The sequence below is a fragment of the Grammomys surdaster genome, unplaced genomic scaffold (assembly GCF_004785775.1).
Source record: "Grammomys surdaster isolate TR1022 unplaced genomic scaffold, NIH_TR_1.0 125701, whole genome shotgun sequence".
Lineage (NCBI taxonomy): Eukaryota > Metazoa > Chordata > Mammalia > Rodentia > Muridae > Grammomys > Grammomys surdaster.
Window position 1 is genome coordinate 2,051,128 of NW_021620536.1, and position 21,788 is coordinate 2,072,915.

The 21,788-nt window shown below is 45.0% G+C and overlaps 2 protein-coding genes across 2 annotated transcripts; both read right to left on the reverse strand.

The window, feature by feature from the left end:
- Positions 1-441: 441 nt before the first annotated feature.
- CUNH1orf52 (chromosome unknown C1orf52 homolog) lies at positions 442-6,384 on the reverse strand. The gene is made up of 3 exons (XM_028788091.1): positions 6,075-6,384; positions 5,339-5,537; positions 442-1,473 (listed from the first exon to the last, which is right to left on the reverse strand). The coding sequence occupies exons 1-3, from the start codon at positions 6,345-6,347 to the stop codon at positions 1,400-1,402; spliced, it is 546 nt and encodes a 181-aa protein (XP_028643924.1). The 5' UTR covers positions 6,348-6,384; the 3' UTR covers positions 442-1,399.
- Positions 6,385-10,877: 4,493 nt separating this feature from the next.
- On the reverse strand, positions 10,878-20,881 carry Bcl10 (BCL10 immune signaling adaptor). Its single transcript, XM_028788116.1, has 3 exons — positions 20,698-20,881; positions 14,223-14,511; positions 10,878-11,965 (listed from the first exon to the last, which is right to left on the reverse strand). Exons 1-3 carry the CDS (start codon positions 20,752-20,754, stop codon positions 11,610-11,612), a joined length of 702 nt encoding a protein of 233 aa, XP_028643949.1. The 5' UTR covers positions 20,755-20,881; the 3' UTR covers positions 10,878-11,609.
- Positions 20,882-21,788: the final 907 nt, after the last annotated feature.

Genomic DNA, 21,788 nt, shown 5'->3' on the forward strand with positions numbered 1-21,788 from the left:
TGTTTTCACCAGACCTGAGATGTACAGCAGGGGCAGAGATGAGAGATGGTGGGGCTTTGACACTATGTGGGGCCATTGAGACAAGTAGGAGAGCAGGAAACACAAGCTTGAGGCCAACCTTATAGTGTGGGAACCCGGAAAGCACTCCCCACCATAGCAGTTTGTCTGAATCTGCCACCGATTGGTGGGAAGAATGAGAGTATAGTGTGTGCTGGCCTCAGGAAAGCTGGAGAAGAGGCCAGAAAGAATAGAGGTCCCAGAGCAAAAAGAGGATCATTTTGCTTTGCTTGGTATACTCAAAGCATTAACACAGGAACTGGATAAAGGAAAGCCCCAGGTTCGAGGGGACAGGAGTGGAGTGTAGGAGTACAGCTTTCACCTAGCTGGACAAGGTTTTAGGCTTTACCCCAGGCCCCCAAATAAACAAGATGCTCAGCTAAATTGGAATTTCAGATAGTTTTTAATGTCTCTTATATCACATATACTCAAAACAGAATCAAATTTAATTGGACACCTTATGCTCTTTACTGAATCTGGTCATCTTTCACAGAAGAGCCTCATCTTCAGCATATTTATGAAGAAATTAATACTTATACTATAAGGCATATATAAGTACAGCCGCATAATCAGGGTATGAGACCTCCCCTAACAGAAGTTCGGAGAGGAACTATCGTCACGGAAGAGACAATATTGTCCTTGGAAAACGACTGAAGTCTGATGAGTAGACAGGTGGTTTCATCTGACTCTGGAGTCAGTCCTGAGTGACTGCTAGTCTTTACTCACTGCCCTGTCCCACTGTCCAGTTCCTCAAGCTCCATCACAAAACTGAGGACTCTTGTGTCCTTTCTTTACAGGACTGTTAGAGACAAGTATGCACAAGGCACCTGAACATGGGAGGCTCTCCCTACATGCCAATCCCCACTGTGAATCCAAATGTCACAGGGCAAGCAGGCTGCTTGTCACAAACGTTAGTGGCATTCAGTAATAACAATGTTGAAGTAAGTAATTTTATTTCCGTGATCATCTATTTACACTGTACAGACACTAATGAAAAGCACCCACAAGTTCACAGTACAATACAATAGAGTTACTTTAAAAATATATTCCTTTATAAAAGGTTCATATAACATTGGCATGTCCATGTGACAAGCTCTCAAAGCCTGTCACCAATTTTGTGATAGCCAGAATGCTTCCAAGTACTGTCAGTTCACAATCACAGGTCACCATTAGAGTTGTAAATACATACAGGTTTTAAATAAAAAAGTGAATTCTACAGTGGAAAGTCTCGAGGCGACACTCGTTAGTTCATTAACATAAATACGTTCATGGAGATGTCTGTCACAGTAATGCACAAAAGCAAACACTCCACCCAGTGACACATCTCCGGAGCCACCACTCTCTACTTCTTCTTCTTGGCTGCTTCTCCGGGCTCCACTCTGCGAGTCTTGGATGCGCGCTCATCTTTGTCATCATCTTGAAGAGAGAAAGAAGAGAGCAAGAAGAGAGCTTTGTTAGTTAAGTCTTTAAAAATCAACACAAAAAAACACATTCAGCTTTATGTCAAAACACTCATTGGATGTTTAAAAGCATACCAATAAAAACTAAATACTAATTTTTAGAATCCCAATATTAAATTACATATATTTTTTTTTAAATTGTAGCAGTATAATATTTGCAAATTGACCTTTTAGGGGCAAGTTAGAATGTGGTATAAGATATTTTGGTGAAAATCAGTTTTTTCTGAAACAGCCACTCCCCAACCTCTCCAACACACACACACACACACACACACACACACACACACACACACACACACTCTATGTGCATTTAGATACACTCTATAGTTCAAGGATGGAGCACTGTCTCCTTCTACAAACACCCATCTTCTAGCCGTGCTAAGTGGCCGTCAGCATTGACCTGTCCTCTCAGATCCCATCTCCCAGTCTTCTTATCAACCCACCACACAGTCTGAGGCTGAAGCACAAGTGTGACACTTGTGCTTTTATTCTGACTCTACAGGTAAATCTACAGACAAAACACTGAAATCACATACTACAATTGCAAAGTTCCCATGAGCGGACCCAAGGCTCATGCCTTCTAGCGTCGTCACAGTAAGGAACTGCCGTGACCCCAGGGCAGGAGAGGCAGTTCACTGGTTAATAAAGCCATGGCCATTGAAGCTGTACTTACAACGTTTCAGTCGCTGACAAAGCAGCACTGTCATACAGTGAGGGTGAGGCTTGATTTACCCTTTCTCAGCTCCTCTAAATTCTGAACATAAGTGACAAAAAAGGCCAGAGGAAGAATAATATGGGAAGGCAAAATAAAAGCAAGGTAGCTTAATAATTAGCTATAAACTACAGGTTAAAAAATGTCAGGGGCTGGGGAGGTGGTTATAGACCAGAATTTGAATTCCCACAGCCTTTGTAAAAAGCCTGATCAGTTAACAACACATGTCTGTAATTTCAGAGCTCCATGGCAAGTTGGGAGACGAGACAGAATTCCCAGCTCTAAGGCCAACTAGACATGGCAAACATACATGAAGAGCAGAGAAAAAGTAGAAGACAAGGTAGAAGACAAGACTGACACCAGGGTGGTCCTCTGGTCTCCACACTCACATATGTACAAAGAGAAAATGTCAGGCAAATTAATATTTTCAATGACTTCATATGGCACGGGGGTCTGCAATGGCAAAAATTCCTTCTCAAACAGCGATCATCGGCTGAGGAGGACGTGGCTAAGTTGGTAGTGTTCACCTAGCAGGCAGCAAACACTAGATTCAACATCAAGGACCACAGACTGGGCAGGGTGGTGCAGACCTGTAATCTCACTTTGAGAGGCAGAGGCAAGAGGATCGGAAGTTCATGGGCATCTGCCTCACAGTGCGTGTCAGACCTGACTTCAAGAAAGGGGGGGGGCTATTTATTACCAGAGTTATAGTCAGAAACTAACACACAAGTCCAAATTAACAATTTAATGTGTGTGCCACTGCTGAAACCCCATTCACTTCCTGAGACAAGGTTTCTCTTCTGTCTGGAGCTAACCAATTGGTAGACAGGCTGGCCTTCAGGCCCTAAAGATTCTCCTGTCTGCCTCCCCGAGATCAGGATTGTAAGCAGGCATCGCACATGAGCATTTGTAGGTAGATCGCGGGATCAAATCCAGGTCCTCCCGCTTATGAGGAAAGCACTGTACTCCATCCCAGCCCCACGGCGACCTGGGAGTCATGCGCTGTAGCTTTACACCAGAAGAACCCTGGTCTTTGTGTCTTTCTCTACTGCTGACATTCACTTTCCAATCGAAAGGATAGAATTAGCTATGGTAATGTGGGTGCTATTTGCCATTTATTTGAATTTCTGATAATTGAACCCAAAAAATCAAAACCACAGGGATTCTTGCTTCCTTGCACAGAATTTCTGGTCTTTATCCTAAAGGGAAAGAGATGCAAGAGCACCAGACTACGGCAACCTGGATAGCAATTCTGTTCCATGAGAACAATGATTATTTCTTAACCGGTGGAAACAGGAAGGTAGCAAGCCTCAGCTTAACAAGACACAAATCCTAGTTCAAGGCTGAACTTGAAGTCTTATTTTGTCAGTTCCCAATGGTGTGAACTTAGGCAAATTCATCCATGTCAGACTGTTTTCTAATCTGCAAGACATCGATAATCAACTATGAGTCACTATTGTATCAGTTTGCTAAGAATATTAAAAAGTATTCACTGTGACCTTGGACAAGACTAAAGTTCTCATTTTTACATTTACCTATTCTAGTTTTGTAGGACTCTATAAGGATGATTTCATTCAATTTTTTTTTTTTTTCCCGAGACAGGGTTTCTCTGTATAGCCCTGGCTGTCCTGGAACTCACTCTGTAGACCAGGCTGGCCTTGAACTCAGAAATCCGCCTGCCTCTGCCTCCCAAGTGCTGGGATAAAAGGTGTGCGCCACCACCGCCCAGCCAAAAATATCTTTTAATCAAAGTACCATATAATAATGTATTAAAACTCACACTTCATTTAAGATCTTAAAAAACAAAACAACCAAAAACTTGTACCTAGTGTACACCTATAATCCCAGTGCAGGGAGGTAAAGGCAAGGGACAGAGGTTCAAGGTCATCTTCAGCTATGTAAGATGCTGCTTTGCTAAACAGATCCAAAGTGTGTGTGTGTGCTCCTGCCAGTAGACACCTCTTCTCTTAAACATCTCTCTGTAAGGTTGGCTCTTGTATTGGAAGATCAGAAATCTGTTTAACAAAAAAGCAAATGGCTTTTAGAACGACAAATCCAAATTCCTGAAGTCAATCTAACAGGGCTCACAATTTATTAGTAACTTATGCTACACACAGGACTGGGTCAGAGCTTGCTGCCTGATAAACTTGATTCCAGAAAGCCCTGTGAAAAAGCAACCATACACAGCTAAGTCAGCAGCAGCAGCACATCTCAGGTAAAGGAGAGTAAATACTAGAAATTTCCACTTTGGTTTCTGTAAGATGAATGGCTTTACCAGCCAAGAGTTTAAAGCATCCAGTCCAGACTAAAGTGCAAAACACACTAAAAGCAAGAACCTATCACAGTGTGGTCCACTCACTGAATTTCAAGATATAAATGCTGGGATAGAGCCCTTCAAAATGATGGTGGTGAGGGGGACTGAGTGGGTCACACAACGCTCTCTTCAGAGGTTCGGGGACAAGCCAGTCATACAATCAGATACAAAGTGTAGACGCTCACTCACCACTAGCTACAGTTAAGAAACAGATTTGCAGGCAGAGATTACTGCAGTAGTCTAAGCGAGAGAAGCGAGATTCCCAACAAGGCAAGGCAATCAAACCAAGACTCTAGGCCCATTCCTATGCACAGCTGATTTCACTCTAAAACTCCGATTTTAGCTCTGAAGCACCAGTGCTTGAACATAAGCGAAGCCTTCAGGTGTCACAGATGCAGGTCCAAGAACCCGTGAGTTAACACCCGCGGCTCTAATAAGGCATTATAAGCCCACAGACGCAGAGACCTCCGAGACTACTTTCAGGCAGAATACTTACAAGTGGAGCAGAATGGGGCGCTGGCACAGGCCTTCAGTCCTAGCACTGAGGTACTGAGGCAGAGACAGGCTGGCCTCACTCAAGAGACTGGTCTACATAATGAGTTCCAGAACATATCCAGGTTATACAGACCTTGTCTCGCACAAAATAAAAAACTCGAATGATGGAAAGACCATTAGTATCAAAAGACCATCCTGGACAAGTCTTCCAATTCTCTGGGCTCTAAACTTTGTTCACGGAGTAGTTGCTTCTTTCTGAGAAGCACCAAGGGCTGAAATCTTAAGCAGCCTTCCTCTTACCTGATTCCACGGTCTCCTCCCCTTCCGGCAGAAGCCTGGCTTTCTTAGCGTTCTGTGGGGCATCGTCTCCATTGTCTTCATAGATATTCGACCATTTTATTGCCATGTCCAGCTCTGGCGGAGGCGGCTTCTTCTCAGTAGTGTAGGTCTCTGGGGGCGGTACGCAGTTGGACTTCCAGATTTTGAATTCCTTTGGAGGCTGTTAAGTAAGCACATCGAGAAGCCCTGTGACGAACCGAGGTTCCCGCGAAGGATACGCGCATGCACCTCCCTGCTGACTGCTCATCTTTCTGGCTGACTTTTTTTTTTTAAACCCTTTAGGCTTAAAAGAAAACACTTTTCCATCAACATCACAACACTGTTAGGTGAAAAGTCAAAGGGTTCCCTGTATAGATAAAGCTAATAACTTTTAGTTACCAAAGAAGAATCCAGTCTCAGATACTACGGCCAGGCTGACCCCTTCAGGAGGCTGCAGCAGAGAGACGCTGTCCTGGAGGCAGCAGCGCAGGCACTTCGGCGTCAAAGGGAAGGGGTCTCGGGGAGAAGCTGCAGCGGGGGGCGGGGAGTCACCACCGTTAGTCGTCGCCCGGCTGGGGACCCCGAGCGCGGAGGGGCGGGCCCGGGCTGACACCCCCCGGGCTCCCGGGGCCGTGGGGACGCGCGGCATGCCGCGGGCTGAGTGCGTGTGGGGGGCGGGCGTCGGGCCCCGGGACGGCCGCGGGGCCGGGGACCTCACCTCCTCGGGCGCCTTCACCACATGCCGCTCCCAGTCGATCTGCTTGTTGAGCGGGTTGTAGAGGAAGGCCGGGCGGGTCACGCTGCGGAACAGCTCGTCCGGGCCCGGCAGCCGCTTCTCCGCCTGCTTCCCGCGGCCGCCCGACGTCGGAGCCGGGGCCCCCTCCTTACGACCCGCGTCTTCCGGCTCGCTGTTCTCCTCGTCCGACGAGTCGGAGCTGCTGCTCCCGTAAGCCGCGAAATAGCTCAACGGGTCCTTCTCTTCAGCTGCCATGACGGCCGCGGGTTCCCACCCTCTCGGCCGGAAGCCGGAAGCCAGAAGCCGGAACCCACGACTGGTCCCGCCCCCTAGGCTGGGACGTGATCGGTTTGCGCCCCCTAGCGGCGGAGCCGCGCTTCTACTCTTGGGCGGAGTTTGGAAAGAGTCTGGGGGCGGGGATTCCACAATCCTCAAGCAAAGTATTTGCTTTTTCTTTTTCCTAGGGACCCCTGGGAAAAAGCAGTGGGAGCCTTAGGATACCCAGAGGGAAACCAGTGGCCGCAGTCACACTCTGGGTTTGAAATTTAAAGCACAGAAAAAGCCAAATATTGTGATGCATACCTATAATCCTAGGCTGAGGAGGGTGGGCTATTGTAGATTTGAGGGCCAGCGAGGTACATGTAAGATCCTCTGTAACAGCTAGTAGTATAAGGAGACACAGCCTACAAAACAGAAGAAACGAGCAGGGGATGGAGACGCACACTTCTAACTCCAGCACGTGGGAGGATGAGGCAGGAGGATTGCCACAAATTAGAGGCCAATGCGGTAATTTTACACAGCCCCCCCCCCCCCCCGAAGTTGGTATCATTGTAAATATTTAGATCTCAGTTGAGAATGCCTGGTCAGAGGTGACACACTTGCCGTTTGGTCTGATTCTTATCTCCTAAGTTCTACAGGACAATACTGTGAGTTTGGTAATGGAAGGGGCTAGACTGCCTTGTTCAGATTTATATTCCTACTATTTATTTTGGTGGCCGTCCCCGGACTACATTAATGAATGTTGCTGGATTATAGTTTCTGAGATAATAGGTCTTAGTGTTTATAGAAAAAGTTCCTTCCATACAAATATCTAGACTTGACGGAGATACAATTGTTCCCAAAGTACAAAGCCCTGGGGTTACTCAAATCATCCTCAGTTCTGCAAACTCAGGGTCCCCTCACCCATCCTTCCAGCCTGATAATGTGACAGAATTATAGAACCTGCTGAGAGCTGAGTAACCACAGCTACAGCTGTAGATTAGGTTACTACAGCAAAGAATACAGCATAAGACAACCAAGGGGAGAGGGACAAGAGGAAGGAGTGGCCCAGATGACTCCTCCTTCAGAGCTTCAGCTGCTCTCTGGAAACATAAGCCAAATCAATGTAGCTCAGGAGGCAGAGCTTGTGTAGTATGCAGGGGTGCTGGGCTCCATTACCAGCACTCTATAAACTGGTCGTGATGGTGCATATTTGTAATCTCAGCGCTGAGGAAATGGGGGTGAATGTACAAGGATCTGACATCCATGGCCATGCTTGTTTAAATAGTGCGTTTGAGGACACCCCAAGTTCCTGTGAGACTGAAAAACAAACCATAATGAAGCAACATGGACAAGTAAAAACCACAGACTTTCCAGGAAACTTGAGAATAGTATCAAGATGTTGGGGTGGCAGAAGTCTCTCAGATGAGATAAAAATCTCTAGCATTAAAAATTTAAACTCGAGGGCTGGAGAGATGGCTCAGCAGTTAAGAGCACTGACTGCTCTTCCAGAGGTCCTGAGTTCAATTCCCAGCAACCACATGGTGGCTCACAACCATCTGTAATGGGATCCGATGCCCTCTTCTGGTGTGTCTGAAAACAGCTACAGTCTACTCCTCTACACAAAACAAATAAATCTTAAAAACAAAACAAACAAAAAGAATGGCAAGAAATAGCCACAGATTCTTAAAAACTAAAATAACAAAAAAATTATAAATGTTTCGTAAAAAAATTTAAACTCGAGAGAGAATAAGGGAGAGTAAGAGATGAGACGCTGGAGATTCGAGAGCGGACATAGAAAGGGACAGGCATGAACCACAGCACAGAAAAAAAGGGACAGACATGAACTGTAAGGAGCCGCCATTAGAAGATGGCACTTGTTCTGTTTGAGGTGGAAAACAACTGTATTTAGGGTCGTAAACATCTGTTGTGAGCCTGCGTATCTTTCAGACACGTCTCCTCACCCTCCCGAGTAGTATGTAAATGAAGTTCTGTAAGAAACACCAATTAGACACTTATACACAGTTGTGATAACTATTTAAGCAGCACCCATTTTGGGCTGGGGGTCTTTCGCTTTACAATCAATGGTGTGTTCCCCAATAAAGTGTGTGAGGAAGGATCCTGTTGTTGCATCATCCTTGCTGGCGAGGCGGGCGCGACAATGAACCACAGCACAGAAAGAAAGGGACAGACATGAACCACAGCACAGAAAGGTATAGCAGGAGCTGTAAGGCAGGTTGTAGGCAAGATTGTCAAGTTAGGTGAGCTAGCTGGGAGACTGCCTTAGGAGAAGGCCTAAGCTTTACACTATATTAAAAGTCTCCGTGTCATTATTTATACCACTGGTGGATCTGAGAAAGTCCCACTACAGAAGATGAGAGCTGCCAACAATGAAACTGTATTCATTATTAATAAAGGAAAGATTAACTAAATGTAAAATGGACTGAGAAGCCTCAGGATAGGACGACAGCCCGAAAGGAGAAACATGTTTTGCTTCTGGATTAGTTAGGATAGACAGATAGTCTGAAAGTTTGTATGTAAACTGGTTGGCTGTCTGTAGTGGTGGTGTTTAAATAAAAGTTCTGACCTTGAAAAGAAAATTAAACTCAGAGAGTTTAATCAAGGGCTGTAAGATGGCTTAGTTAGTAAGATGATGACTGCACACACAGGAACACCTGAGTTTGGGTTCCTAACACCCATATAAAAGCTGGGTGTAATAGTCTATTTGTAAACCTAGGGCTTGGGGAACATAGAGCCAGGGGGAACCCAGGAGCTGCCCGTATAGCCAAATGGTGAACTCCAGGCTGAGCAAGTCACTGTCTCAAACAGTAAGATGGAGAACAACCAAATAAGACAATAGACATCAGCCTCTGGACTCCATACATAGGCACACACACTAACATGAACTCATATACATACTATACACACACACACACACACACACACACACAGTTATTTATTAAGTGAAAAATGTAAACAAAAATTAAAAAAATTAAAAACAAAACAAAAAAGAGCCAACCTAAGCCACGCCTCTGGCCTGTTTGGCCTTGCAGTATTCTACTAAGGATGTGCCTCTCTTCATAGAGGAACCCACAGAAACCGCCCAAGGAGGCCTCCATCTTTATGCCCCAACACTACGACTTTCTAGAAAAGGTCTAGAGAAGAGTTGGTTGGGACAGAAGGGAGGCTGAACAGGTGCACCAGGAAAGAATTTTTAAGGCAGTGAAAATAAGCTACTTGGTGTATTTTTTGGGTTGATATGCAAAATTATACACTTCTAAAAACTTTCAAGTTATATGATGGAGGACCCCAATATGGACTTTGGTTAATAACAATTAATATTGGTTCATAAGCTATGACAAGTTTTCACATCAATGTAAGAAGTATGGGAATCAGTGAAGAAGGGGTACGTAATTACTTATGCTCAATTTTTCTGTTTAAGCCTGTAACTGTAGAAAAAGCATGACTTTTTAAAAACGGCAATAAAAAGGTGAATGTGGAGTGTAATTTTTATGCTGTATTAGTCTGGTATTCCTGAAAAGTAACTTTTTAAGTATAGCATCCACTTACTAACAAATTGTATGCTACTGAGTCAAGCAAGTCTCTCCTTTTGCACTCCCCTCTCCTCCCTCTTCCCTCTCTGCCACTTTTAAGAGACAGTCTTGATGACGATGTACCTGGCTGTGATGGTTTGTATATCCTTGGCCCAGGGAGTGGCACTACTAGGAGGTGTGGCCTTGTTGGAGGAGGTGTGTCACTGTGGATGTGGGCTTTAAGACCCTCATTCTAGCTGCCAGAAGTCAGTCTTCTGCTAGCAGCCTTCAGATGAAGATGTTGAATTCTCAGCTCTTCCTGCACCATGCCTGCCTGGATGCTGCCATGTTCCTGCCTTGATGACAATGAACTGAACCTCTGAACCTGTAAGCCAGCCCCAATTAAGTAATGTTCTTGTAAGAGTTGCCTTGGTCATGGCAAACCCCTAACTAAGACACAGGCTAACCTGGAACTCACTCTGTAGCCAAGGCTGCCTCAAACTCATGATGCTGTCTTCTAGTTCCTAAGAGCAGAATCATCAGTGTGTACCACATTTGACTCCGAAATACTGTTTTCTACCTTAAAAACTAGTATATAGAAAAAGGGTTAGACTTTTGAAAATCAGACATTTTGAATTTCTGACTCGGACACATCACAGTTTTTTTTACATTAAAAAAAATTTTATTGTTAATAGTAACTTTTCATCTTAATTTTTAAATAGAAATATATAGGCATTAAGTATCAGGAAATAGGTAAAATTATAATTTAAATGAAAACAATCAACATTTTTAAATGTGTAAAGTTAGTCAAACTTTGTGATACAGTAAAAGCACAGATGCAGGAGCAGGAGGCTGCTTGATGCAAGTACTAAAAGCAAACCGCCTACTGTGCGCTCCAGTCAGGTTACCCGGGCTCCACACGGCAGTGTTCACCGAGAGAGAAGGAACTGCCTACAGCACACTCCATAGTCACCGACTCCAGTCAGGTTACCCGGGCTCCACACGGCAGTGTTCACCGAGAGAGAACGAAAGGCTCAGAGCGAGAATGTTAGTCAATCACAAGTACAGTCAACTAATTACAAGTACTGTCCTGCTGGATAACGTTCTTCAGGATAAGACTGAGGACACAGGAAGGCCTGTAAAAGGCAAACAAACACTCATGCTGGCAAGGTTAGTATAAAACACATTTGGGTCAACTGAAGTCACAAGGCTCAATGCCATCAGGTGTCTTCTCAGAACCCGACGGATTCTCAGAACCAAGGAGTGGGACGTTCTCCTGAGTGTGTTGGCAGCTTTCCCAGTGTCCAGCTTTCCTGAAAGTCAGAACAGCTTACTGCTAAAATGTATTGCCAGATCACTGGGAAAAACAATCAACTGAAAATTTGTAGCATAAATGTGCTAAGAAACATTATTCTCAACCCACAAGTTGTTTTCTCAAATTGAGACATATTCTGATAAAATTAGTCTTATAAAAAGTTCAAAATACTAAAACATCTAAAAATAATAAAAAAGGACAATATTGAAAAGTACATGACCACCATGATTTACACCAAGCTGCCCCTAGACTGTGCTTCTTTACTCTAACAAATCCTATTTACAGAGAATGTGTACACTGTGATTTAAAAGACACACATCAAATGTGAGCGACCTGTCACCGTGGTTTTTATAAAAAGATGATATCCTTCACACCGTTTTGCATCCGTATTAAAACAGCCGGGCAGTGACGTCACTGGCGTGAGAGAGCCCGTGACCGTAAGGGGAGAAACAGCTCACTCGAGTTTCCACAACTGCCCCCCTCTTCCAACCGAAGGTCTGGGGGCAAAGGAGGGGCCCCGGGGTCCCCAGGTCGAGGAAATGTGGCCGAAGAGAAGCTGCTGTTTTCAGTTCTGCCAACTTCCAGGACTGGCAAATTCAGGGAGGACTCAGTAGAGAAGAAAGGAGCAGTGCTGGACTCTCCTTCTGGGTGGTACATGGCAGTGGACGCTCTCTGCTTTTCAGAGAAATTGCTCTCATCCGAATTGGACCTAGAAAGGTTGTTGGTGGCCCCAGCTGCAAAGGGCTCACAGCTGCTGCACTTCAGGCCTATAAAAGAACACGCAGATGCAAATGAGAAAGACGGCAGACATGGACACCTCTCCCACTTTGTAACGTCTTAGGGATTCCGGGCTTGTTATAAAACAACTACAATTTGTTGTTTGAGGAAGGGTTGCATGTAGCCAAGGCTGGCTCCTGTCAGCAGCACAGCAATGTATAAATGCTGTCATCGTAACTCACTTCAAATCTCACCTTTTTTCTTAATAAGACTACTACTGTTTACATTTCCAGCTGAGGACATTGTCTCAAGAAAGCTAATTAAATGCCACATTATTCACATTCAAAATATACTTCCATAGTTAATGGCTGAGTGATTTTAGGGGGGGAGAAAAGGCAGGAGGCCAAAAGGTGGCTCAGTGGTTAAGGGCACTGGTTGGTCTTTCAGAGTGACCTTGGTTCAGTTCCCAGCATCCACACAGAACTCACAAACATATGTAACTCTAGTTCCAGGGATCTAATGGTCTCTTCTGGCTTCTGCAGGCACCAGGCACCCGTGCAGACAAAACACTTAGACACATAAAAACAAATCTTAATGGGGGGAGGGAAGCAGGTCCTGTAATTTTTTATGAACTAAGTAACTTTTATAGCTAATCTTTTTACCTTGAGAGAGGGTGTCTCACTTTCTAGCCTAGGTTAGCTCTGCACTTGCTAAGCAACCCAGGATGACCCAGAAACAGATAATTTCTGCTTTGGCTTCCTGAGTGCTAGGATTACCACTACCACTCTTATGTAAGAAATTCTTTGGTATTCTGGCAAAAAAATAAAAAAAGAAATAAAAAGAAATATATATGCTTTATAAAACTGAAATGGAACCAGGCACATCCTGAAATCTCACAACCAATCAAAGCAATTACTGATTCTTGAGTAAAGGGTGTTAGAACGTAAGGGGAGTGACCAGTCACTGGAGACTGTTACTATGAGGGATGAGAAACAGGCACTGGACAGGTGAGCCAGGCCAGCACTCCAGGACTGTGTGCCGAGTGGGACCAGTCAACAGAGACTGGCTCTCCAGCCAACACTTAACAACTGTGCTTATTCCTTCCTAGAATTCTATCACATTCTGAGGGTCTAATGGACAACTGGCCCCAGGACAACAGGATGAATCCCAACACTATCTGTTCTGCTCGGTAAACACTCCACATAGCTATGTACAGGCCCAGGAACCCCTGGGGTAAAATTTTAAGTAAAACCAATTAAGTCTAAAAGTCAATTTGAACTCACAACCTTTTTTTTTTTGTTTTTTTGAGACAGGGTTTCTCTGTGTAGAACTCACTCGTTTTTTGAGACAAGGTCTTACAGCATAGCCCAGGTTTGCCTCAAAAATCACAATCCTCCTGCTTAAGCCTCCAGTTGCTAGAATTATAGCTGTGTACCACCAAACCTGACCCAGACACTCTACATGAAGCTCAGTGTGGGCTGGGCTGAGGGTGAGACACGAGGTGACTTATTCCTCGATTACCAGCTCAGCTCCCAGCCTCTCACAAACTGACTGCTTCCAGGTTTAGACTCATGTACGGTTTACACAGGATTCTTACACATGGGAGAGCAGAGCTGAACTTAACAACCATCTGCTAGGGACTGCTCTTCACTTGCTGGTACAGATAGGGTCTCACTCCATTGATCAGGCTGACCTGGGACTCACAGTGTAAGGCAGGTTGGCCTTGAACTTGTGGCAATCCTCCTACCTCAGCTTCCCGTGTCTAGGAATACAGGCATAAGTCACATGGTTCCTCTTCTTAAAATGTAATCAATGGGCCGGGCAGTGGTGGCGCACGCCTTTAATCCCAGCACTTGGGAGGTAGAGGCAGGTGGATTTCTGAGTTCGAGGCCAGCCTGGTCTACAGAGTGAGTTCCAGGACAGCCAGGGCTATACAGAGAAACCATCTCGAAAAACACAAACAAACAAACAATGTAATCAATGGTATTTTCTGAGCTTATTTGTGAGTGGATTAAGTTAATGGCAGTACTTTAGAAATAAACTTTTACAAACACTATTGTAAAGTAAACACAAATAGAGCCAAATGAGTTTACGCCACTTTTGTGCCGTGATGATGTATCTGGTAAAAATGTAAAGTGAATATAATTCTGACCCCTAAGCCTTTGGAAACCACTGGCCATGGGTCTGAAGCTCCCCTCGCTCCCTCCTCCCCTCGCTCCCCTCGATCTCTGTTAGCTCTCTGTTCGCTCTCCGCTGTTCTCCTCACTCCCCGCGCTCCCCTCGCTCTCCGCTCCCCAGTGTGCTCACCTTTGAGGTGCTCCAGTTTTATGTTCCGAAGCTTCAGCACCTCATCCGTTATCTTCTGAATCAGGAAGTTCTGGGTCTTCTCCCTGCGAATGGATTCCACAAGAGTGTCCAGGCCCTTGGGATTTTCCTGTAAGTAGTCTAACAACTTCCCAGCCCTTTTTCTACTTGAAGTTCGGCAAGAAATTTCTTCCGTGTCTTCTCTACTTAGTATTTTTTTTGCACGTAGATGATCAAAATGTCTCTCAGCTATGATTTTCTCACACAGGTATACACGTAAATTCTCTAAAGCCTAAGAGACAAAAGAAGACAGGCTTCAGTGTAACTCTGTACCATGCAGGGAAATCGCAGGTGACTGGTTATTAGTTTCAAGTCTTAACTGGTATGAGGCAATGTTCTGAAGTCGGGAGGCTTGGGTCCTTTAAAATGCATGCTAAGTAAGATGATGTCCAGCAGCACAAGCGGGTCCCACACAGTCCTCAGAGTGCCCTGTTCTGCTTCACCTTCACACCTGAAAACTAACACCCAGCTGTTGTGAGGAGGGACCTGTAGAAACAAGAAGTCTGCAGAGGGTCACCTAGTTCAGGAGGAAAGCTAAAAACAAATTTCTGTACATTGCAGTAACTATCAAGTAAAGAATTTCAGAATTAGACCAGGACAACTTAGTGTGGAGTCTCACAATTTGCAATTTGCAACTGTTTCATGTTTATTATTAATTAGTACATCACCTCAGTGTGAAACCATTAAAACACACACAAAACCCAAATCCTTCCAAGGGCTATATGTCCCTGCTTTGAGGCTAGTTAGAAAAATGATACAACTCACTGAGACTGTCCTTGAGGAAGGAGAAGGAAGGAGAAGGAAGGGAGGGAGGGAGGGAGGGAATGAGGGAGGGAGGAAGAGAAGTCCTCACTGAGTCAGTCCTCTGAGAAGGAAGGGAGAAGGCAGGGAAGTACAGAGAGGAACATAGAGAACCAGAGAGTTCTAAAGAACTAAGGAAAGGGGGGAGACCAGAGGAAAGCCTACAGTAAGGAAAGCTAGCTCAGGCTAGTCTTTATGTATTTAACTTCATTAGTTTTAAATGAAACATAAAAATGTGTACGTATTAATGAGGTACCATGTAATTAATTCTCAGGCATGCACTGTGTGATGTTTAAATCAGGCCCATGTTTGTCTTAATAAATGGTGATAATCTGATGCCAATCACTTCATACCCATGCCTCCGTTGACTAGACATGGGATTTTGGGCAAATCAACTCCTGTGTCTGTTTCCTCATGTGACAGTTCAGAGGAATAAATTAATATACGCAGAGTATTTAGAAACTGCATGATATACGGTAATCGATTGATCCTGTTAGGGCAATGACGACGGTGATTAATTTGACTCACATTGATAATGATGGGTTAAAGGCAGTGGAAGATTTCAGTAGAGCCAAGTTAGTAAATAAAGGCTGGAGAGTTGTCCCAGTGAAGGCATCTGACAGGGTTTTGGGTACTGAGTTTCCACACACATTTACTTGTCTACACAGCAAACCTCGGATGTGTAAGGTTCTAGTGTGACTATGAAAAGATGAACAGAGTTTAACACCGCGTACAGAGGGCTCCTGGTTTAGCTGGGCAACTGAAGCACACACAAGCCAGGCATCGTAAGCCCAGTCACCACGACTCCAGCACCACTCTGGACAGCACACACAAGCCAGGCATCGTAAGCCCAGTCACCACGACTCCAACACCACTCTGGAGAGCACACACAAGCCAGGCATCGTAAGCCCAGTCACCACGACTCCAACACCACTCTGGACAGCACACACAAGCCAGTCATTGTAAGACCAATAACCATGGCTCCAACACCACTCTGGAGAGCACACACAAGCCAGTCATTGTAAGACCAATCACCACGACTCCAACACCACTCTGGACAGCACACACAAGCCAGGCATCGTAAGCCCAGTCACCATGGCTCCAACACCACTCTGGACCCTGTCCTAGCTCAGGTCCTAAATCCTGCATGGACTGATTATAGAAAAGTAACATTTTGTAGTTGTCTCCTCCTTCTCAAATCTCTCTTTTATATATGTATTAGATCTTACAATTTTCAAGAGAAAATAGAAATCTGAATCATTACATAAATGATACCAACACTGTGTTCTGCCCATGATTTATTGGACAGTCCTGAACCACAGCACAATAGTTGAGAGCACTGGGCTAGAGAGATAGCTCAGTGGTTATAGGCACTTGTTCTTGCAGAGGATATGAGTTTGCTTCCAAGTACCCACATGATAGCTCGCAATAGTCCACAACTCTACTTCCAGAGGATCTGACACCATCTTCTGCCCTTTGTAGACACCAGGGACACACATGGTATATACACATTCATGCAGTCAAAACACACATATTTAAAAAAAAAATCTAAAAAATAATTAAGAAGAGCATAAACTTCTGCTAATCCCGAATTGAACATACTGTGAGAACTGGTACAAACTACCTAACCATGGTACCTTCAGGGTCTTGACAAAATAAGGATACAGAATTAAACCCATCTAGGAAGACTAACTGAGATAGTGTGCTGAAGGCTCAGTCTAGTCTCTTCTACACAGTAGAGGTTCAATGACCAGTAACTACTGGACTGTGGCAGGCAAGACTCTTCATATGGCGCTGGCTTCCTCTCCAGCTTGATTCAGCAGTGCCCTACCCTAAGACTTCTCTATTTACAACTGAGGACTAGCACTGTCTCATGCTGCTATGTGTCTGAGTGCATCTTTTAAGCTTGAGATTACCGGTCATCTCTGGAAGCCTTACTTTAACATTCAGGATGAGCAAGACACTCCTGTCTTGCAGCACCCAGTGACTCCAGCTTTCACCTCATTTCCCAATTCATCTCCATGTGTCCCAACGCTTTTCCCCAAACCACCAATGGCCTCCTCTATTGATGGGTCCTTCCCACCTTCATCGTATTTGGCTTCTCAGAGCAGGGACACAGCTCATCACTCCTTTCTCCAGACACATTTTCCTTGCTGAACAAACACGACATTGTCCTGATTTTCTTTATCTCTATGAAACTTCTCTCTGTACCTCTAATCCCCTCTGGGGCCCCAAAGTTGTGATCCTTCTGTCTCCTCCCTAATGATGGGGACTGCGGCTCGAGAGCTTGGGGCTGGTTCTCACTGTTTCAATAGAACACTTGTATCTCTAGTTCAGAGCTCTCTTTTGATCTTCACTCTTCCTCCACGTCCCATCCTTTCTGTGTGGTTAACATGCACCCTGCACTTGAGTTTATCCGAGTCTATGGCCTCCACCTCAATCCACATCATCACTGCCTTTCAGTCCAGCCAAGTCCTCTCATGGCCTTTCCCACTTTCCCTCATCTCTCAGGTCTACAGAATTAAAGGCAGAAGGATCTTTAAAAGTCAAACAAATAAAATCCCATTAATTTGTTAGCAGGACTCTACTAAGAGAAAAAAAGTTAAGACCTTCAAGAGTTTGCTTAGCCTACCTTCCTAATTCACCTTGTTTCCATCTGCCATCCTTCAATATTCTGAACTTCAAAGGTCCTGACTTAGGTCCTTGTCAAATTTTCTGTCTCAAATGCTCTTCCCCCAGCTCTGTCATAACCTTTAGGAATCAAAAGTAAGCACATCTAACTATCCTATTGCAAGTATAATGCCCTGGTGTTTGTCTTCAGAGCACTGACTACATTTACAAATGGAGAATTGCATAAATGATATACATACTTTTCAACTTTAACGACCTATATGTTTGAAGCAGGTAAAACCCACAAACATTCTGTTTACTGCTGTATACTCTGCATTTCAGAGTCTAGTGTTTTGGATAAATGAAAATTTTATTATAATGTTTTAAAGTTATTATTTTATGGCTGTTTTCCTTCAATCAAGAAATTGAGCTATTTTAAAAAACAGAATTTTGTCTTAGTTCTTCAATTTTTTTTTTATTACTTATATTATGTATGTGAATTCACTGTTGCTCTTTTCAGACACACCAGAAGAGGGCACGGATCCCATTACAGATGGCTGTGAGCCACCATGTGGTTGCTAGGAATTGAACTCAGGACCTCTGGAAGAGCAGTCAGTGCTCTTAACTGCTGAGCCATCTCTTCTAGTCCCTTAGTTCTTAATTTAACTGTTAGATTACATTATCAACTTCAGAGTATAAAGATATATATATGTTAAAGTGAAACAAATTCAAAATAAGAGCATGCTAAATAAACAGATGAAAAAGGGAAGAGCGCTGAAGATGTACGTTCCAGGGGATCAGCAGGAGGGCTGTGCTCCCCCCTAAAATGGGAGGACATGGACCAAGACTCTCAATAGATGTGTAAAATCTCATGGTACCAACCCCATACCAAGCTTTCCACCATAAAACTAACCTAACAACCAAGACAGCTAGCTGCTGAGGGACTGACAGGCCGGTAACACACAGTGCAATACACTGGGAAAAAGCTGTGACTCATGTCCCTGGTTCAGATGCAGTGAGACTGTACAAGATTTTGTCATGGTACTTAGAAGAATGCTCAATATTCCTCCCTCCCTCCCCGAGACAGGGTTTCTCTATATAGCCCTGGCTGTCCTGGAACTCACTCTGTAGACCAGGCTGGCCTTGAACTCAGAAATCCGCTTGCCTCTGCCTCCTAAGTGGTGGGATTAAAGGCATGTGCCACCACTGCCCGGTGAGTGCTCAATTTGTACCATTATAAATGTGTCAAATTCCCATTAAATATTATTGGACCATGGCTGACCTACAGGCCACAGAAGCCACAGAAAACACACCCTGAGACAGACAGAGCCTCATGTAAACAACTTCCTACCATTTATCAAGATAGATAATACAGAAGGACCACCAAACAATTTTGGGGGAAGGACAATGAAAAACTCAAGTTTTGAAAATATCAGAACATAGCAGGCAGCGGTGGTTCATATCTTAATCCCAACACTTGGGAGGCAGAGGGAGCTTTCTGAGTTGAGGCCAGCTAGGTCTACAGAGTGAGTCCCAGAACAGCCAGAGATACACAGAAAAACAAAACAACAACCAAATGTATGCTATGATAGCTTGGTTTCTGGTAGACACTTGGAAATAAAGGCCCGGAGTTGAGAAAAAAAGTTTAATGCAGATGAACGCTTAGGCTCGCCATAAGCAGTTAAAAAAAAATAGGGTAAATATCTAAGAACAACTATTTTTATAGATACCCTGAAGCCTGTCCATAGTTTCTCTAAGGTTATGGACATCTGATACAGGTCTATCCTGGAACTGTCAGAATGGATAACATCAATGAACCCCCTGGAGCAGAAACAAAGGCCTGCCATCTATCTATAGACAGGTTTTGTCTTGTTTGGCCAGTTATAAAATGGAAAGCAATTCTCTTCCTTACAAGTTACTTTGATGATTGTGAGAAAATTCAAAACTGTGTAAAAACAACTGAGAGCATAGCTACCATAAGTTTATGGTTTACTGGAATCTTAAGACTGTAGTGGTTATCAAAGGCATAGTCTCAAGCAGAATGTGAAGCTTTCCTTACTACCGGTAAGTGCCCTACCAACTCCACTGAACACGGAAACTGGCAGTAATCCCAGTTGTACCTCTTCCTCCTGGTACTGAGCTATACCAGTTGTAATTATGGGTACAGTGCAATAAACCTAACAAGGGGTAAAGGTATGGTAGAAAAATGGATCTGAACCACGTGTACATCTTCAACAACTTGCGGCCAAGTTCGAAAAGACGACTTTTCAATAGCATTGCGGTGCTAAGTAATTACCAATTAAAAAATGTGAATTCGTGTATATTATCTAAGTGGTGCCCATCTGATTTTGTTCTGGCAAAAGAAGTAACTAAAGGGAACGAAAAACCGAATTACGTTGTGCTTAAAGCCATTTCCTCAAATATTAATGTGTATGTGAAGTTCTCGTGTTGTAAGCATAAGAGTCCAATTTAGCCATGAGTATTTTCAACGTTTACCTGGGAATCAAGTCTCAGCTAGAAGTACGCACACCCCCTTCATTTAAATATGTGGGCTTTTGATTACGAGGGGAATTCCAGGGCGTGCTTTCTGCTGGCGACCTTTCCGCAGCTTTCCGCAGCCCCCTGTACGGACGAGCTTCACCTATCTACCCTATGCCTGGGGATATCTAGTCCAGAGCCCGCTGTAGACGGACTCCGACGTCCCCCCCACCCCGAGCCTTAGCAGCTCCCGCGGGGATGGGGTGGGGTGCGGAATCAGCAGGATAGAAAGCCACCAGCGGGAAGCGAATGGCAAAGAAGCATCCGAGCCAGTGCCGACAGGTTTAGGCGTGGATTCACAGGTCGCTGGTGGGTCATTTCCAGCCAGCTCCCGGGAAGCAAGGCAGGTCCTGCTGTGCCCCGGACCTTGCGCTCTTCCGACCTGAACCTCCCTGTCGCTCGGCTCCGGGTTTCCGCTTTCCTCCGCCCCCGCCCGCCCCGCAGCACCCAGCCCGGCGGAGCTACTCACGTCCTTCTTCACTTCAGTCAAGTCCTCTTCCGTGAGAGACGGTGCGGGAGCCTCCATGGCCGAGGCAGGGATGGCGTCCTTCCGGCCCGCGCCACCCCGCCCAGGCTAAGGGCTCCGGCCTCCGGGAATCAGGCTGTGACTTTGGGGGACAAGGAACAGAAGCAGGGGAACGGGCGGCTCACGGGACGCGGAGGTGGAGACCTCAACGCCCCACTTCCGGCTCCGCCCCGGGGGCCTGCGGCGTCGCACTCAGGGTCCTTCCTAACTCAGGCACCACCTTCGGCGAGGCGGGTCTACCTTTAGGCCCCGCCCATCTTCGTGCCAGCCAATCATTACTAGCCCGCCGTTTCGTCTCTTCTTCCGAAGTGGCTCCGCCCACAGCGGCCGTCCCTCTAACCACGCCCCACTCGTTATTTACATAGTGTCGCGGATAGGCCCCCTGAGAAGGATTCGTTTCCGTGGGCGGGGCGTTGGCCGCTCTGTTTAGCGGGATCTCCCCGCCCTCGCAGACTCCTCATTTGGGTGGAGTGTGGGCTGAGTCCGCCAGGGCATCTTAGTTTGCTTCTCTTTTCCACATGTTGCGGAACAGTTTCCTGTTGTGCTGGGCCAGGTTTTACAGTTGTTTGATCATACACAAATGTATACACGCACACATAAAATAACTTAAGTAGTGAAATGTTTGAGGGCCTGGTCCGGGGCCCACTGCCGTTTACCACCTAGAACTAGGGAGACAGGAGCAAGAAGATCTTGAGAGCCGAAAACAAAACAGCAATAAAACACAAAGAAAAAAAACGAAATAAAAAAGTGTTAAAGATTTAGAAATTTCCTGCAATCCGGTCAATTTAGTAGCAGAGGTAGTGTTTGGTTACTTTCAAGTCTCTCATTTGTTAGGAACATTTCTCCCTATTAATCTGTGCAATAGAGACAAATTTAAAAAGCTTTTAGGGCCTCTAGGAGTATATTTAAGGTTCTGAAGCTACTTGATGCACAGTTACACTCTCTTATTTATTGTCACCATTTATCACTGTTCAGTAAGTACATTCTAGGCGTGTAGTGATGGGGGAAGTTATTTTATTGGAGGCCAAATGGCT